Source organism: Dermacentor albipictus, unplaced genomic scaffold (assembly GCF_038994185.2).
Source record: "Dermacentor albipictus isolate Rhodes 1998 colony unplaced genomic scaffold, USDA_Dalb.pri_finalv2 scaffold_23, whole genome shotgun sequence".
Lineage (NCBI taxonomy): Eukaryota > Metazoa > Arthropoda > Arachnida > Ixodida > Ixodidae > Dermacentor > Dermacentor albipictus.
In genome coordinates this window covers 2,481,048-2,499,006 of record NW_027225577.1, presented here as the reverse complement: position 1 = coordinate 2,499,006, position 17,959 = coordinate 2,481,048, and the positions used below count along the sequence as shown (strand labels likewise).

General features: G+C 45.5%; 1 protein-coding gene across 1 annotated transcript in view; it reads left to right on the top strand.

The window, feature by feature from the left end:
- LOC135898890 (protein disulfide-isomerase A6 homolog) overlaps positions 1–17,959 on the top strand; it is a 35,612-nt gene that overhangs the window by 11,503 nt on the left and 6,150 nt on the right. Inside the window, exon 6 of the mRNA XM_065428086.1 lies at positions 8,422–8,574. Within this exon, the coding sequence (XP_065284158.1) occupies positions 8,422–8,574 (153 nt within the window). The remainder of the gene's footprint in view (positions 1–8,421; positions 8,575–17,959) is intronic.

Sequence of the window (17,959 nt, the reverse complement as noted above, 5' to 3'; positions counted from 1 at the left end):
AATGAAATGGTTGTGCGGTATTTTAATTTAAAAAGTACGTAAAGAGACATTAAAGGCAGATATAAATCAAGCTAAAGTGATCTATTAATGCTTGAGGATGACTAAGGCGTCAATATTATCGCGAAGAAAGTTTTAGTAATGGAGAAATAGAGGTAAATGCAGGACACAATTTGCGACTCGCCAGGGACATTCAAGTACTAGCCAGCTGACGAAGGCACTTCTTTTTCTGTTGCTAGTACTCAACTTCTTGTAATAAAAGCATACTTGTATTGTGTTATAAGAAAGAAGGAAATGCTACTTGTCCAGTTCTATTCAATGTTTAGAAACAAAAGAACTAATTTCAACTAAAACAATGCTGGCGGTCGAAAAGTTTTGTTTTTGCGCTACTCTGCACCGCCCATGCCTTCGCGTTTAGTTTTGTTATCGTGTAGTGCTGCGCTGGTTTTGCTAGCTCGTGAAACTCCTACGAAATGCAAGTATCGGAGATTTTTCCATGTCTCTGCGATGTCGCATGATGCCCGAACTGTCCACGCCACTTAACCATTTGAGGGTCAAATTATTTTGAAAATAACTTTCCCAGGTGGTCAAATTACTTAATTGCGGGTCTTGAATGTACAAAATGTAGAAAGTCGGGAATAAATACTAAAAAATAATTAGGAACAGTATTTTGGTGTCGGCATCACCCTGAACTGCAAAATGTTCAATGGTATTTCCGAGCGTGGTACTGCTTGAAACACTGGTCTACACACAGCGCCTTATCGCAGTCTGCACACCTAAAATGCGTGTCTGTTCTCTTGGAGCGAGGAGTTGTGTTGGCGCACACATGACATATCTGCGTGCGGCTGCCTCGCACAAAGGTCTGATGCACCCTCTTGCGTAAGTGCGTTGCCGCAGAGAGCGAGAATACCTTGTGAGCGGTGGTGATAAACAAGCTAAGACGTTGGTGATAAACAAGCTAAGAGCAGTGCCAATCAAGATAGAAATCAACTTCCGCCGCCCCTGTGAGAGCGTGCCGACAAAGAGAAAAACCACGTTTCACGCGCCTCCGTTGCGATCATGCGGCGGAACCGAAACGGCAAAAGCGCGTTGCCACTGAGAGCGAGAATACCTCGCGAACGGCGCTGATAAACAAGCTAAGAGCAGTGCCAATCAAGAGCGAAATCAACTTCCACCACCCCGCAAGAGAGTGCCGACAAAGAAAATGACGCTTCGCACGCCTCCGTTGCGATCACGCAGCGAAACCGAAACCGCCAAAGAGGCGTTGCCACAGTCTGAGCGACGCGCTGAAGCTAGCACTCGGTTCTGTTTATCTCCCCAATAAGGTAGCACAAATTTCACACGCTTCTTGTAAGTGCTAAGAGGTGGCAGCACCTCACTGTGAGCACGCATCGTCATTATAGCGCGAAATTTCAAACGGAGGGTTGGAACCGTACCCGTACGGCAAAGACCTTGCGGGACAGAAAACTGCCGCCGTACATGTACGGCAAAAACCTTCAAAGGGTTAAGCAAAAGCTGTTGCAGTGGCGAATCTAACTCTGTCATGGTTAGGCTTCTCCAAAGCTTGTGGGTTTACGTGTTGCACCAGAAACCTTAGTGCCATCATCCGGGTGCTGTTTTACTCGCAGACGGCTGTAAAGGGAGGAGATACCGTGTACAACGTCGCCACTCCTCCGCGTGGGGGCGGGCAATATGAATTGTGCTAAAGGTAACCGAACCCTTCAGACACGGTTTTCTCTTGGCATGAAACAAGTGCTGTGAGGTTTCTGGAATGGTATTTTAACAGTCCACGTTGACTTAATATTGCCTTTAGTGTCCCAACGAGCTCAATGGTACAAAAGATGGCTTCTCAGGTGATCATTATCGGAGATCGAAGGCTAGGCTTGTCCCAACATTTGTGGAATTTTGTGGAAGTGGAACTTTCTCCGAAAGTGATCGCCTGAGAACACTGCCTAAGTATAAAGCTCCATTACCCCCTCCGACGGCGACGACGGATGAAAAAGAACTTGTTTCCAAATTGTACTTCAATAGATGTACATCATTTTTTTTTTTCATCTCGTTACATTCACACCATTATTTTTATTTTCCATGACTGGAAAGTTGACCCCCATGTTATGATCGTGGTCGCATTACACTCTAGTAAGTACGGTGTTCTGCTTGTCCACCAATATGTGCCTAGTTGAATGTAAGCCTAGTGAACTTTGTTGTAGTAATTCATGATTTAATGATTTTATTTTCTACTTAACGGGGAAACCATGAACAAAATTTTTGACACAGCAAAGTTCTTACTTTTACTGCTTTATTGTGCTATCTTGATAGCCTTGTCGAGTCAGTGGTACTGCTGTGTGATGAGACCATAATCCATTCTAGGAAGGGCTGTGGATGAGCAGCCGGCTTATCCCGGTTTTCGGGCAGCTGGCCTGCTCTTCAGCCTTTGTGAATGATGTCTGGCTCTGACAGCACTCCATGTGCGTGGTACTTCCCACAGGGCTGCAAGGGACACTTTCTGAAATGGTGGTGCATAGCGACTTTTTTTCCAAGTTCTGGTGCCCGACCTGTCTTGGTATAACCTCGTAGTTGTGATGAATACGTGATCCCATCTCCATAGAGTAAGATACTGGATTTGCTAAAGCCCAAGTGGCTTCTTGTATCGCTACCAGTCATTGCATACCCAAAATCACGTCGTGTCATGTAAGATCTAACATTGCTGCCTTGAGTCACAGTGAAGCTGACACGGAGCTGTGCTGCAGAAGATTTCCAGCCTTTTTGGAAATTGCAAAAACTGATGTGGGTGTGGTAATGGCTCTTCACATAAGCATTGTAAATGTGCAGAAGGGTGGCAGCCGCAGCATAGAGCACAACCACATAGGCTTTGTGGCTGTGTTGAAGGTTCCTCATCGTGCACATTTAAGTGACACTTAAGGGGAGATGCTACTCGAAGACACTTTTCCTTTAATTTTTGACTTAGAGCTATGAAACTCCACCTATTAATTTAGTTTTTTTTGCTGATTTCAACCCTGCAATTAGTTTCACTGTAAGTTGCATAGTTGTTGTTCTATTCGATGCCAATGTGCAAAATTGCACCTTTTTAGCCCCCATTTTTGTCACACTTAACTTCCCTAATCACAGGTCATTGATGGCTCATTTTGATCCATATAAACTGTAGAGTGCCAAAAGCAAATTATAAAGTGCATACAAAATATGCTAATGACGTGAAAAATTTGAACCTGGCAAGTCTACATTTTCTACATTTTCATGACACCACCATGTGGAAATTTAAATTTTTTTGTAAATATTTGACCTATATTTATGTTTGAGAGAGATAATGGCACTCCTCACACTTCAGAGAAAATGTGTGCAAAATTTCATTCAAATCCAAGCATCAGAAGTGCCAAAAACGTGAGGGGCAAACTAAAAAAATTGCCCAAAATTTCATTTTGAGAAAAACGCATTTGAAGTTTTAATTGCATGTTTATTTACAAAAGAGGGCTTGAATTCCAATCAAATTTTGACATAAAAGAAGAAAATTGTTCATAAAACAGCGACTGTCACTAGAAACTTCCTGCAGCTTATGTCTCTCCCTCACGGCCCTTGCGAGTCCAATCACTGATGAAAACCGCACGAGCTGCTCATACCCAATTCCTATCGGACGGGCTGCCACAGTAGCTTTGCCGGCGAATCTTTCACGCGAGCTCCCGCTGTCATAGTCTCGGCGCGCACCTTCGCTGGTGTCCCTGCACGCCGCAATTCACCGCGATGAATAAGTTGTGGAAAGAACACTTTTTGGGCACGCACAGTTCTCGCAGTGTAGCTCCAGAAACGAAGCGAGTCCTTTGCGCTTCATGGCCGGTTCCCGGACACGAAGTTCTGAGCGCTGGCATGTTGGGCAAATCGCGCCGCTCACAAGATTGTTGAGCGCTGTCAAATCAGTAATGAATGATGACACCTCATCACGCGCTCTTTGCTCATCTTGGAAATGTCCAATCTTCTTTTCCGACGCACTCGCGTATTCTAAGGCCTCTTCAAACTCGCCGGAGGCATTCGTAACACGGGCGGGATCGGCGCCGCTTGCGTTAGGCCTAACCGCCGTAGCGGCCATGGATCGAGTTGTCGCTGGTTGAGCCTTTGCCTTAGATTTCCGCCGGCGACCTCAATATTTGCGCACCGCATGGTGTTTCACTCCATGATGAGTGCGCTTGCTTGGTTGCCGAATGATCGTCACCGTGAAGCGCACCTCGACGAAACATGGAACCAGCAAGTAGGCTTCGCCACATGTACGCGCATGATGGCCAATAGCGTTTCCGGCTTCGTACCACGTGATTTAAAAATCGGTCGCAGCGCTCGGAAAACGCGGCAATAACATGCTTTTCTTTATTATTTCTAGCGCTGTAGACGCCCAGGCAACCGTGGCGATTCAGAGAATGAGGCTTGGCTGATCTCACGCGATCCGCAACAGCGAGGAACCGCGCCATGGCGGCGGCGAGACGCTCGAAGACAGCATACTTTCGGTTTTTTTAATAGCCACCTTGTGCTTTTTAAATGCATTTTTAATCCATTTCCCATTTAAATTCAGCTTTGATATTTATTTTCATAAAAGTAGAGGTACTAAACTTGACAAAACAAGTAAAAACCAAAAATGGATAATTTTCGAGAAAAACCGCGATTTTCGACCTGCATCTCCCCTTAAGAGGATGTTCACATTACTCTGTTCTTTATTTGTGGCACTGCACTAAGGAGATGCAAAGCTGTAGTTGCTGGTTAATGCATATTATTGTATTTACCTGAATGTAACGCGAGGGTCGACATTGCGAGGGCGAAACCAGGGAAAGAAAGAGCACAATTGTAATGCGAGGTTCAACTTTGCGAACGCTTAAGATCAAAGATGCAAAAACGCGAATGTAATGCAAGAAACCGAAACTATAGAACACGAATGAAACGCAGAAAACAAACTATAGGAAAAGTCGAGAGCAGCTTTATTGAAGTACCTGCAAACTATGCCTTATCTTCATCCTCGCCACTGATGTCGCCATCGCTGTCATCATCACAGCTGGACTCCTCTTTGTCACTAGTTATTTCCCACAGTAGATCATCCTCACTTCCGTCGAGGGTATTTGAAATAGAACATTTCTTAAATGCGCGGTAGACTGTTTCATGAGACAGCACATACCAGCAGCTGAAACCCACTGGGCAACAGTAGATGCATTCGGGCGTTTCAGTCTCCCTGCAGGTGTTGATGTAGATCCACATTTAATCCAGTCCCAATACAGCTGCCGTAAGCCTGTCTTGAACGGCTTGTTCGAGCAAACATCCAAGGGCTGAAGAATGGATGTCATTTCCTCCGGTATAACAGCCAAATGTGTTCGATCACGCTGCAGCTTTTCTTTCACGCCAGATGTGAGGTGACCTCTAAAAGAACCCAGCACCAATATTGATTCTGGATGCAGCAATGCACCTGGCCTTCGCTCCCAAATGTTGGAAATCCAATCTATGACGAGTCCCGAGTCCATCCAGCCTTTCTTGTGGCAGCATCCGACAACATTGTTCAGAAATGTTCCTTTCGGGATAGTCTTCTGGCGAAAAACAATGAAGGGAGGGAGCTTGCGACCATCAGCCAAACATGCGAGCATAACTGTTATCAGATTCTTTATTTCCAGTGCTTCTAATCTGAACTTGTGTGTGTTCACCAGACCTATGCACTGTCCTAACCATTGGCATATCAAGGTACACGGAGTTTGGTCCGCATTCCCGATGTGTCCAAGTGGCATGTTGGTAGAGCGGCGGAGGTCAATGACATACTGCTCAAACGTGAGAAGTTTCGACTCGAAGTCCTTGGGTAGTTTCTGACAAATCAAGGTCGTGCGTCGAAGGGAACAACTGGCCCTTCGCATGAACTTCTGTGTCCAGCTGCCCGATGCCTTGAATTGGTTTGGCGCCGAACCCGCGTCTCGTGCAAGTTCACGTGCTTTGGACTGAAGCATTTCAATGCCCACACCAAGAAGCCGGGAGCGTTGTTTACCAACGAAGTCCGCAAGACGATGCTCCAAACCCGCGAAGCGGCCTTTCTTGGGCCCACGGAAACCTTTTCTATGACTGTTACAATTGAACAACTCCTGGCGATGCTTCCTCCACCCCCTTATCGTCGATTCATTGATGTCCAGGCTTCTTGCAGCCGCGGAGTTACCGACTTTTTCGGCGAGTAGAATAGCCTTGCGTTTGACGGCAATGGTATAATGAGTGCGAGAGCACGCCATTTCGGATGTAGGCACATTAAGCAGGCAGGAACAGACCGTGTCGAAGCGCTGAACAGACAATGCCGCTATGCACTGCCTGAGGAGTCGGTGGCATAGGTCACGTGGCATTATCGTGGAAACAAGTGCCTAGGACGCACCGCCAGTGGCTCAAATGGATCGCTATGTCACTAGAATCACCTAGTGGTGAGAAAAAGGCACATTCATTTCGCGTGCCGGGAATGCTTGTCGTAGAATCACTTAGTGGTGAGAAAAAGGTACGTCCATTTTGTGCTCCAATCGTACAACACTCGCACGCATTTTGTCCCTCCAAGGTGACAAGTCGCTGGTGCGCTCTCATTGGTGTCGTTTGCTCTGCCTTTTTCACGTTTGCACCGCATTCGCGACTTGCCCTGGCTGCGGTTCGTGTATTGATTGACCGCTGAATTTGGAGCGCGTGACTTTGAAGGAGCAGGTCAATCGGTACACACGTAAGTGTGGCACATTAAGCGAGCTTAATGATGAGTGTTTGGTGCCTTTCTTAGCATTTTTATACCTAGCATTCGAATGTAATACGGGGGGGGGGGTGACTTTTCACTTCTAGTTTAGGTAAAAAGAATTCGTTGCATTCAAGTAAATTTGGTACCATTTAGTACAAAGTGTGCCCAGTTCTCAGTAGGTATCTACTAACAATGTTATACTGTATTGTGTTAAAGGTTCTACACTATATTATGTTTGGAGATGTTTTCTTCCTAGACATTCGTCTCCATAGTCGCATGTATTTGATGGCACATAGGTAAACTGTGAGTGAAGGTGACCTTGAAAGCCAGAACCCATATGGGTGCATTAGTGCCCCATGAAACAAGGCAAGCAACTTTCACATATGGCCTGGCTTGCTGGCTGCAGGCCAGCCAAGCCGTGCCATTGGCAAAACTGTGCAAGCATGTCCAGAATGCACTGTTTAAAGTTGCAGTTGCCGAGTGTTTTAGATCTTAGCCACCAGAATACCACATACTTCGGACGGCTGAGGAAATAAATACAGTAGAACCGCAATTTTACATTGAAGATGCACCAACTTTGAAGATGTATGATCCGAAGTGACTAAAGGTTTGACAGGCTCAGTAGCAGTCATCTGCGTAATGCAAAGTGTTGCATAGCATTGTCGTTATTATTGCTTTGGCAAGCTTATGTTTGCACTCCTCGAATTTGGCCTGAATAGGCAGCTTCTTCGAGCTAGGCATTTTTTGGCGGGAAGTTGTGACATGGTCACTTTTCACAAATCGTTGCGGCACAAGATGCCGATGCGCATCGAGCTGGTGAGGCCATAATTACCGAAGATTAACATTGTCGTTTTCCTGTTGCATAGTGCATTAAGACAGGGATGAGAGACTGAAACAAAATCGAGTTGGTGGGTGATGCCAGAATACAATGCCTATATGATGCCTCCAGAGTGAAATAGCGAAATGTGAGGCTCACTTTGTGTTGCGGTGTGGTGCATTTGGCTTGTTGCCTATCAAAGCTGTGCAGTATGCTTACAATGGCACTACGCCACACATGCTAAGAGATGGATAAGTGAAGATACTTATTGCTATAGGGCTGGCTGCAGTAGCTGTGTATGTTCCATGCACCAATCCTGGAAGGAGATTTGCTGGTACCCGAGTAGGAAACTGAGCGTGTGCCAGCATTTTCGTCTGAGATGTACGGGCGAGTATTACGGGAAAGGTGCGGTGGCAGCCAGGTACTGTTCTTGATTGTGTGTGCCTTGGGCCTTTTCTTGTTTACTTGGAATTTAGCAGCTGGAAAATGCACCACGTGAGGGCGGTTTGACGATGTACTGAATGTTGGTGCCAAAACATCCTGGTGCCATGAACCGGTAAAAAAAAGAAGTGAATTATATTGGATAATTTCTTGTGGACTCAGTTGTGAAAATTGGGTTGGGGCTGGTAAATCGTACGTAACAGGATCTTGTCTATGAGGTTCCACTGTGTTTGCTTTGCAGGAACTTTATTGTCTCTGACCTTGGATTTTCAGTTTTGTTACAGCAGTACAATACTCATCGAAATAAAGCATGGTCAGCTACTTACTTTGTTATGTCGAGGTTTGTTATATTGAGGTTCAACTGTGCCAGAAATTGAAAATGGGCGCAATGCTGAATGTATGGTCACGCATGCATACTTCTCATCTTTCCTTGAAACAGGTGAAGGGCTATCCAACAATCAAGTATTTCCCAGCTGGGAAGAAGGACCGCCACTCTGCGGAAGAGTACAATGGTGGCCGAACAGCTGATGACATTGTCCAGTGGGCCTTGGACAAGGCTGCTGAAAGTGCGCCGGCACCGGAGCTGCTTCAGGTAAGCCACAGGCTGCACAGGAATTTCTTCATTATGCAAAATTAACCATGGTAGCCTCTTCTTTTTGCTGAACTTCAAAAGACACTGAACGGAAATTTGGCTACTGGAAGTGGTGTCTTGCTTCCAAACAAGAAATTTGGTATGCTGTGATGGCACAAGTAAAACTTGGCTCTTTTTATTATTACTTCCAGTCTAAAGGAGGATTCAATGGAGTGATGAGGTTATGGCATTCACATATATGGATTTGTGTTGAGGCAAGATAGGTGTGATTCTGTTTGTGAGGCCTTTGTCTTGCAGCTGATAATTGTGGTATTAGCGAGATCCAGTATTACCTTAGCGTTTGCAGTTGAACACCAGACTTGGTTCAGACAAGGACCAGGGCTTTAGCATTACCGTATTTACTCGCATAATGATCGCACTCGCGTAATGATCGCACCCCTAAATTTTGTCGTCAAAATTCGATTTTTTTTATTCCCCGCGTAATGATCGCACCCCGAACTTGCCGCAGCGATATGTCGTGTGCTAAGTCTAGCTAATAATGATCGCGCTTACCATCTGTCGAATGCTACGCGAACGACTCTTCAAGACAAGCCAAGCGGCCTGCACGCACCAAAACATTCTTAAGTAGATGCCTCATTTCATTACTTTCATCACTTTCCGCACATCTATGACAAAATGAGGTACAACCAATCTTGGCTTTATTATGGGTTGGCTTTATAATGGTTGATCTCAACAAAAACAATAAGGGCGCATTTCGATTCTTTTCATCTGCTTTTGCACTCGTGAGCACGCAACAAATCGCGCGCGGCAATGATAGTAGCCACGTTTACTCTGATACGTTAAAAGTGTACCCTATTCATACGCCGACGCTTGTAACACAGCTAAGATATTCGCCCACCCTTAGCGGAAACGTGCCGTATTAGGATAGTAGTGAAGACAGATGTCGCAGTTTCCGCAGCACGTCACCCATGCATTTCTGTCACTGGCAGCTAAGCGCGCCCACCTGTTTCTGTCCCCTCAAAGTGGACATGGCTACGTTACTGCCGCAAACTTGCCGATATTAACGATATTATTCATCACTGATACGGAAGAAACTGTTTCAATACACGTAATGTACTCACGAGAAGAAAAAAAAATCGCGTTCGGCGCGCTCGGCTTGCTCTGCCGGCCGCCATTTTTGTTTTGGTGTCCCGCACCCGCAATCTCGCATCCCGCAGCAAACGCGGGGCGAAAAAAAAATTTTTTTTTTCCGCGGTAAATTTAACCCGCGTAATGATCGCACCCCTGAATTTGCGTCAATTTTTCTGACAAAAAAAGTGCGATCATTATGCGAGTAAATACGGTATTTCTGCAATGTCCTAGACTTCAGTCCTTGAGCCTTGTCTTTTTATAGGAAAAGCCTACTGAAGCTGAGATTGATAACAGACAGTTAACTGGCATGGTTAACTACTTGTTCGATGTATTACAGTGCAGTCCACTTCCAGTGATCCCGCATATAACAATATATCAGTGCAACAATGAGTTGACTTAAAGGGGCACTAAAGGCAAATACTACGCCAAGCTAAAGTGATAGATTAGTGCTCGAGAATTTCTAAGGCCTCAATATTGTAGCGAACAGAGCCTTAATAATAGAGAAATCGGGGTAAATTGAGGACATGATTAGAGATTCCCTCGAGACATTCAAGCACTTGCCCAATGACGTAAGCGCTCCTCAGTTAAATTCTGTCATTAGTACTCAACTACACGTTGCAAAACATCCTGATATAAGATTATAAGATGAAATAAAATGCTACTTGTCCAGTTCCATTTCACGTTCAGAAAAAAGAAGTCATTGAAACTACTGTTGCCAACGACGCGGGCATTCGAAAGGTTTTGTTATCACTCTACTTTGCGCGGCCCACACTCTCGCGTTTCAGTACTTTCTTTATCGCTTAGTGCTGTACTGGCTTAGCTGGCTCGCGAAACTCTCACAAACTGCAAATAACAATGAATTCAGCTTCCATGTGATGTTGCGGGATGCCCGAACGGTCTACGCCACGTGACCAAACAGCAGCTGCAGCGGCGAATCCGCCACTCCGTCTTGGCTCAGTGCCACTGTCTGTCGGGTGCTGCTTTACTCATCGGCGGCAGCAAAGGGCGGTGATGGCGTATGCAACATCACCATTCTTCCAGTAGGGTGGCGGGAGATTTGAGTTTCGAAGAAGGTATTCGGGCCCTTCAGAATCAAATTTCTTACAAACTAAGTCTTTTCTTGGCACAAAACAAGCACTGCGAGGTTTCTGAAATGGTATTTAAACAGTCCACGTCGACTTAGTACTTGCCTCTAGTTTCCCTTTAAGGGTATGAGCTGATGCATTAGGGCTATAAGAAAAAAACATATATGTTATGAAACATGTGTTATGACCGTGTGTTGGATACAATGATCAAAATTTTGCCTTCTGGGCGGTGTTTTCTACGCAGACTGAGCTTGACATTTGTGTTGCTATGTTTCCCTTAAATGAACAATGCCAAGACGGGACAAAAAGTTCGCCTTCACGAATTAGTGTGTGCCGTCATTACCGCACAGTGTGTCCCGCCTGTGCGCCGATTGTGAAAGCTGGTAAGAGCATCACGAGTTCCCGCAGCGCGCCGCAAGATGGCGCCAGCTGCTTCACATCCAGATCACCTACGATCGTGCTCCGTGTGCATCCAAACAAGAGAGAAAGAAAGAAAAAATTTTAAAAGTGAAAAGCGAAGCGGCCCGATGGAGCTCGTTCCTTCAGTGTCTTTCAGAGAGTGCGAAAATGCTCCGTGGAAGCAGCCCTGAAGCAGCGGGCAGCCCAGTTTGTAGAAGATGGCCCTGACAAAGCACAAAGCTGCGTCACTTGATGAAGCAGAAAATCTTGCAAAACTCAAAGAAGTATGAGCTCTAAAAATGGGGCGCGCTGTCATCATAAAGGTTGGAACCAGTGGCCATGCCAATCGATGAAAAAGGCAGGCTTCGTGCGCCAAGGTGAAATGGCAAAACCCCTGTGATTGTGGAACCTACACGGTGGAAGCCACTGACATTATTGAGCTCTGGGGGCACATTGCTACTGACAATGAAACGGATGGTGTTTCAATGGAGGAGTTCTTGAGTGCAGACGGTTCTGCCTTATTCTGTGAAAAAATGCGATCGTTGTTGTGAATGCACAGTTGTCATGGAGATCCCATCATTACAGCAGTGGCAGTGATGATGAGTCTTTGACCCCTGCCTCGATGCTCACGCAAAGTGCACTGTTGCTGAGCGAGTCACTCATTGATTTCATGCACGCTGAAGGAATACTGCCTGTGTTCATGCAGCAGCTGGACGCGATGCACACTGCAGTTGTAAACCTGAAACTGATATGAAAGTAAGTCCAGCTTTCTGACTATTCCAGTATGCCTAACGCTTTACACGCTATTTTGAGGTATAAAAAGATGTTTTTATTTTTCACAGCCTTCTTTTACATCTGTTTTTTAGCACAGGTGGCAAATTTTGGTTCAGAATCACATAGGTTTGTTCAGCAGCTTTATTTTACGACAGTCCATATATAGCCATCATCAATTTTGACGATCAGATTTTTGTGTTCTTTTTGATATTGTTATAAGTGGACAGCACTGTATATCGAGAAGCGATACCAGGTCTGCAGTCCAGTAAAGCTGTGTGATGAGACCCTTAATCCATTCTAGGAAGGGCTGTACATGGGTGGTCCACTTGCCTCCAGGTTTTCTGGGGTGGTAGGCTTCCTTTCAGCCCTAAGGAATGAATTCTGGCTCTGACAGCACTGTTTAGCTCTGGTTGAAAGATGTGGCTTACATAATTCTAGGAAAAGTAAAATGCAGAGTACAGTAGGATAATTCTGCAAACCCTGTTTCTATTTTGCACTAAGGAAGTGTGGAAGCTGCAGTTCTTGACATCTCGTGACTCATAGGTGGATTGCACTGTAGCTGCATATGAGGTGGTGTTTTTTTAAGTAATGCCGCTGAGTGGTGAGCTGGACTGGCGGGCCGCAAAATCGGTGCACCCCATCATCTGGGAGATACCTTAATGATATATGTGGTGTTTCATTTTAAGCTGATTTAAATTGAAGTAGAGATATGCTCTCTGTTTGGCATCTCTTGCCCAGAACATATTGTGACAAACTTTCAGGAGTGCAGTCGCTTGCTTTATACCGGCTAACTTTCATAGCCACCGCAGCCAAAGGAGCGAAGACAAAGTGCACATGTGCGAACACTACTACTGCATGTAGTGCCAGACTTCATGGGTGTGTTAAGGTATTAAATAAAATTAATTTTGTTTACTAATCTACAAACCTAGGGGAATATATACACACCAATGCGTCTCTTGCCCGAATATAAATTTATACAGAAGGCATGCATAGAATATCTGTAGGGCAGGAAACAGGAAGGCACCCATTACTCTCAAAGTGTTAACATGCACTAGTATGTTGCTAGAGACTGCACTCATATTTGCAGTGCAAAATTTAAGAAGACACGCAGACGTCTGTGTGTGTGTCCCGGAAAGCAAACCCAATCCTGTTGCCTCACCATGAATTTGCTGTTCTGCCAATTACACTTAGCGCAGTTGAGTGAAACAGAAGGCTTTCGCTTTCTGTAATATTAGCTCGGCAGCAAAGGTATTGCGATAAAAGGCCTCCTTAAGATTGCGTAACAATATTGGATGCAGGATCCACAATGTAAACATGTTCGAAGTTGCGGGACGTCAAAGCTTACAAGCTTCTTTTTTTGAAGCAGCCAGACCTATAGTAAGCACTGTGACAACTTTTTGCCATTCATTGCTTTGTTTTGCTTGTTGGAGTTGAAAATAAACAAATGCATGATCAAGTTCCTTACGAGCTTTCTTTTTTTTTAAATCCTGTGGGAGTCTGAACTGATTGCTGTTAGAAGCTGATTCTGACTACCCCACGATCTTACACATGTGCAGAAGTGCATTGCCCTCTTACCTTTTGCTTCAGTACCACCAAAAGTTCATTGGGTGTGACTGCTGCATATAACCCCAGCCCAGGTTACAACACCGTGGAAAAAGTGTGCCTGTATCCCTAGAAAATTACTGCATACAACGGCGCTCAATACTTTGTAAAAAAGACTTACGGACGCACGACTCCTCTATGCCATATCTTCAGCCAATGGCTCTGTTTCTCATGTCTTTGCCGACACTGATAATCTTCAACTTCTGCTGTGCTGTAAAGGACTGCTGTCAAGCTTGGCTTATGTTTATTTGGGACTTCTGGTTTGTTGGTGCCTTGTGAACTATTCGCTAAATACTACTTATAACACAGGCATAAATGCAAAATGGAAACTTTAACCGAGGCAGAGAATGGGCGATCATGAAAGATAGAAGAGAGCTTGGGATGAGAGGAAGTACAGGTTCCTTAGGAGATCGCAAAACTCTGTGTGACTGAGAACATTGCCTTGAAGTGAGGAGATAATGCAACTTTGTATGGCTGAGCACAATGTTAAGTGTGGCTTCACGCAGTGTGCTGCCGTGAAGCTATTGGCCTCGAGCTCCACCACTGGAAAAGCTGGCGCCACCGTCGGCGTGACGTGCTAGGAGGGATCACGTGGACATAGCGGCCGCGTCGGCTGCTTCGGGCGCGCCGAAGCGAGCTGAAAACGAGTTTAAATTCCCTCGTACGCTGCGGTTTTCATTTAGTGGCGAAATTTTCCCGCTTCGAGTGTCTCCTTTACAACGCTTGAAAGCACTACAATAGGTAGTGGCTGCCTTTGAAGGCGCGCAACATGGTAGGCTACTGCTCGGTGCCGCAGGGCCGGACGCACGTAACGGAGGCCGGTGTCGGCCTTATTCACACGTAGCCGCAGGACAAGAAGCTGTGTGAAGCTTGGCTCGCGAAACATAAAACCGGCCGTCATCGGCTACAACTCGGGTATGCAGCAAGCACAGACGCGAGGAAGATTTCTGCTACGGCGCCCGGTCTGCGATGTTCTCAAAACGCGCACTGAGACGCTCGCCTGAGTCCGCTACCCGGCTAATGTCATGACGGTTTGGTCTATGAACTTGTCGATACTATAGATACTGCCAAGTTCAGTGGACTGGAAAGGCAGCGGTGAGAAGCACATTTAAAGAAAGCATGGCATATGGTCATGTTTGTGTTATGAAATAATGCACTGGATTACAAAAAAGGAGCAGCGGGAAATTGCACGCTGATAACGCCGATAAACATACAGTGCGACGCAACTCGAGAAATAGTATTGAAAGGTCAAAGAATTTAGAAGAAAAAAAAGATTGCATCGTCGCGACGGCACATCACAGTCCCCGTAGGCGTCGAAGTCTCTACAATGAAATTATTTTCGAACAGCTCTGATAGCGCCCACGCAACAATAGTTGCCTGTATACTGTCAAATGCTCATATTCTGCGGCCTAAAGCTCATGGCACGGTGCGAAAACGCACGCGCGGAGAAAGCGAAACAGTGCGCGGACAAGCATGCAGACGCGCAGTCGGTCGCTGCGAATCTGCGCGATCGCTGCATTGAGGCTTAATTCTATTACGCTCCATTTAGTTATACAAACACTATAAGAACATATTTTACATAGTTTGCTCTCGGCGTTTACCTAGCTTTCACGCAAGAAGCCGGTTCGGGAGACTCCATCGCGGCGACCGCGCGCAGTGGCGTTCACTGTACGTATTCGGTAAAGAGATAGCGGCTGTAAACGATTGTGTGCTTTCAGCTTGCCCAAGATTATTATTTAGACAGTAAGAAACTTCTCTCGTTTCGGAAGTACTTACAGAAATGTCCGGGAGAGCTCGCGCGTGGTGTTTTCAGTGAGCGCTGACAGCAAAACCTATGAGGAGCGCGTCACGTGATCCCTCATACTACGGCATCGAGGCGCTTCCGATAGAGGGCGACTCCGTAACTCCTCGCCGCCAATACCTCAACTCTTTTAGAAACGTGCTAATGTTCAGTTCCTTTAAGTTTTGGGTTTTACTTCATGAGGTAGTAGCCATAGTGTATGCTGTGATACATGAAATTATAGCTTGATCACTGGTAGTTTGAATGGATGTGTAGCAGTATAATTGCTCAGATAATTTTTCAGAATTCTTATGTGAAACCTCAAAGAAATACCTCAAAGAACACAAATGAAAGCAGTTATTTGCTATTTTCTGTATAAACACTGAGAGTGAACAAAAAATCTGAAATATACAAAATATGCACCTGGTTCCTATTTCCCAACTTTTGTAGGTCAGATAATGCAAAAAATTATGCATATTTGTTGGCATCGATACTAGCCGTAGTGATGCCCATGCTATTCGAGAAAGCAGCTTCGCAAATAGGAAAATGAATAAGTTACTATTGTACAGTGAAACCTAGTTCAACTGTAGTTGGTTGGAGCTCCGAAAAAGTATGTACTGAACGGTAGTACTGCTTAACCGAAATAGCATGAGATCGCCCACTTACCTGTCAAAAATGGAACTCGGAGAGAGTGCGATGAAAGGGGAAAAACATGCAGTATTTATTCACTTTGCGCAAGAAAAGTGTTACTTTCGTTTGATGCCGCGGTGGCCTAGCAGCGACGACAGCAGCCTCAATCTTGCTGAAGCTGCGAGTCAGCTGTTCAGCCAGCCCCCTCTTCTCGGCAAACACTTGCATGGCAGATTCCTCATTGGGGTTGCATGTTCTCCATGCACACGGGCGATGGCGCTGCAGAAGTCGCAGGGCGCCTCTTCCATTGCGGGGCGTAACGCGCTGATTGTGCCTCTGTCGGGCTTGAATCGCCCGTGCTGTTGCTTTCGTGTCGTCTGCATCACTGTCACTAGGCGACACTTCGGCAGCAACTGAGGCGACGATGGCGAAAAGTCGAACCTCATAGCCGACATTTCTTTGCGGTCGCAGCTGCACTGCCATGCAACTTCTTCACCTTCCAAATGCCACACACCATAGTCAACAGTAGATCCCTGTCACGTGCCAGTGCCGACTTCTTCGTGCCACGTTCGATAGTACGAACGATGTCTAATTTTTCTTCTTTGCTGAACACCCGGCGTCTTTTTTATCCCAGCTTCGGCATTACGCAAGTCCTTGTTTGCACGACGCCACAACACTCTCTGGCACGGCACCGAAATGATGTTGATGTGGCTTCATGCGCAAACTACAGGGCACTTGGAGGCCGTTGTTCTGATCTCTGAGTCTTGTTGTTCTGCCGGGCTGCCTGAGGGAGACGCCGCACCGCTGTGTTTGCATGACGAAAAGTGGAAACGCTACGTGTTAACCGATATGTATGCAATACGCTGCTACGGTTTAGGCAGATACGGTTTATGCGGATACAAAACGCATTGTGTTCAATGGCCGCTGAGTCAGGGATTTGACTTTACTACTTTTAAAACAAAACTGCTGTTTAAGCGGGTTAAGTTTAATGAGGTTTTACTGTACAGGGAGCATTTGTTTTTTCCTCATTGCAGCAGTCGCCTGGTTTGTGTTTTACTGCATACTTTAGGCTCGTGAAGGACTGGTTGTCGGTCATGGAGCACATGCAGAAACCTCCTTCGTACCTGATTGTGTTTGATTACCTTTTCTCTGCAAGCAAGGTGGCTTTCAATTGGCGCTGAAGTCTCTGCATGCTTAGAAGTGGGGACTGTTGCATAGTATTGTACTGTAATAAATAAGGGCGCCTGTACAGGTGGTGTTCAAAATGGAAGAGATTAGACAGCCAGTCAAGCTTCAGTGAAAGATTGGTCTGGAGCCAACTGCATGCTCTTGTGTGAACAAAAACGCCACACAGTGGGAAGGATTGCTTGTGATCATTTGTATGTGCATGCATTGTCAAAGTGCTGATGGATAAAGGCAACCCACAATCTGGAAAATAAAATTGCATTTGATATTGGTTAAATACAATTATCAATATATCATGCACTCATGAGCGTCTACTGTTTGCTTCTTTTTATTGAGGTGCTAGGAGCACTGGATGATAGTTTCAGTGGTACCTCCAGTCGAATTTTTATTTTTCTGGACGTCCCGATCTGACAAAAATTGTCATCTCTGACAAAAGTTAGTTCAGTCGTCATTTCAGTCACTGCAAAAGGGTGTCTCTACTAGAAGAATTTAATTGAAAATGTTTAACAACACATAAGAAAACTGTTGATCAAATTGATCAATTTCTATCGGTGTAGAAATGCAAAAGTTACAATGAAATTCGTGTCTAACCAGCATCCCAACTTTGGTGTTAAATTTGGAGGTTCTTGTGCAACTTATACGTGCAAAAACATGGTATGTATGTTTGCCTTTCATCATCCTATTTAAATCTGGCTGCCTTTAACTGCATTTAGCCTACCCTTAATGTGTTTCTGCAGAAAGCGGTTAAATGCAATGGCTCGAAAGAATCGGTGCAAAAGGTGCAGGAGAGGATTTTGCG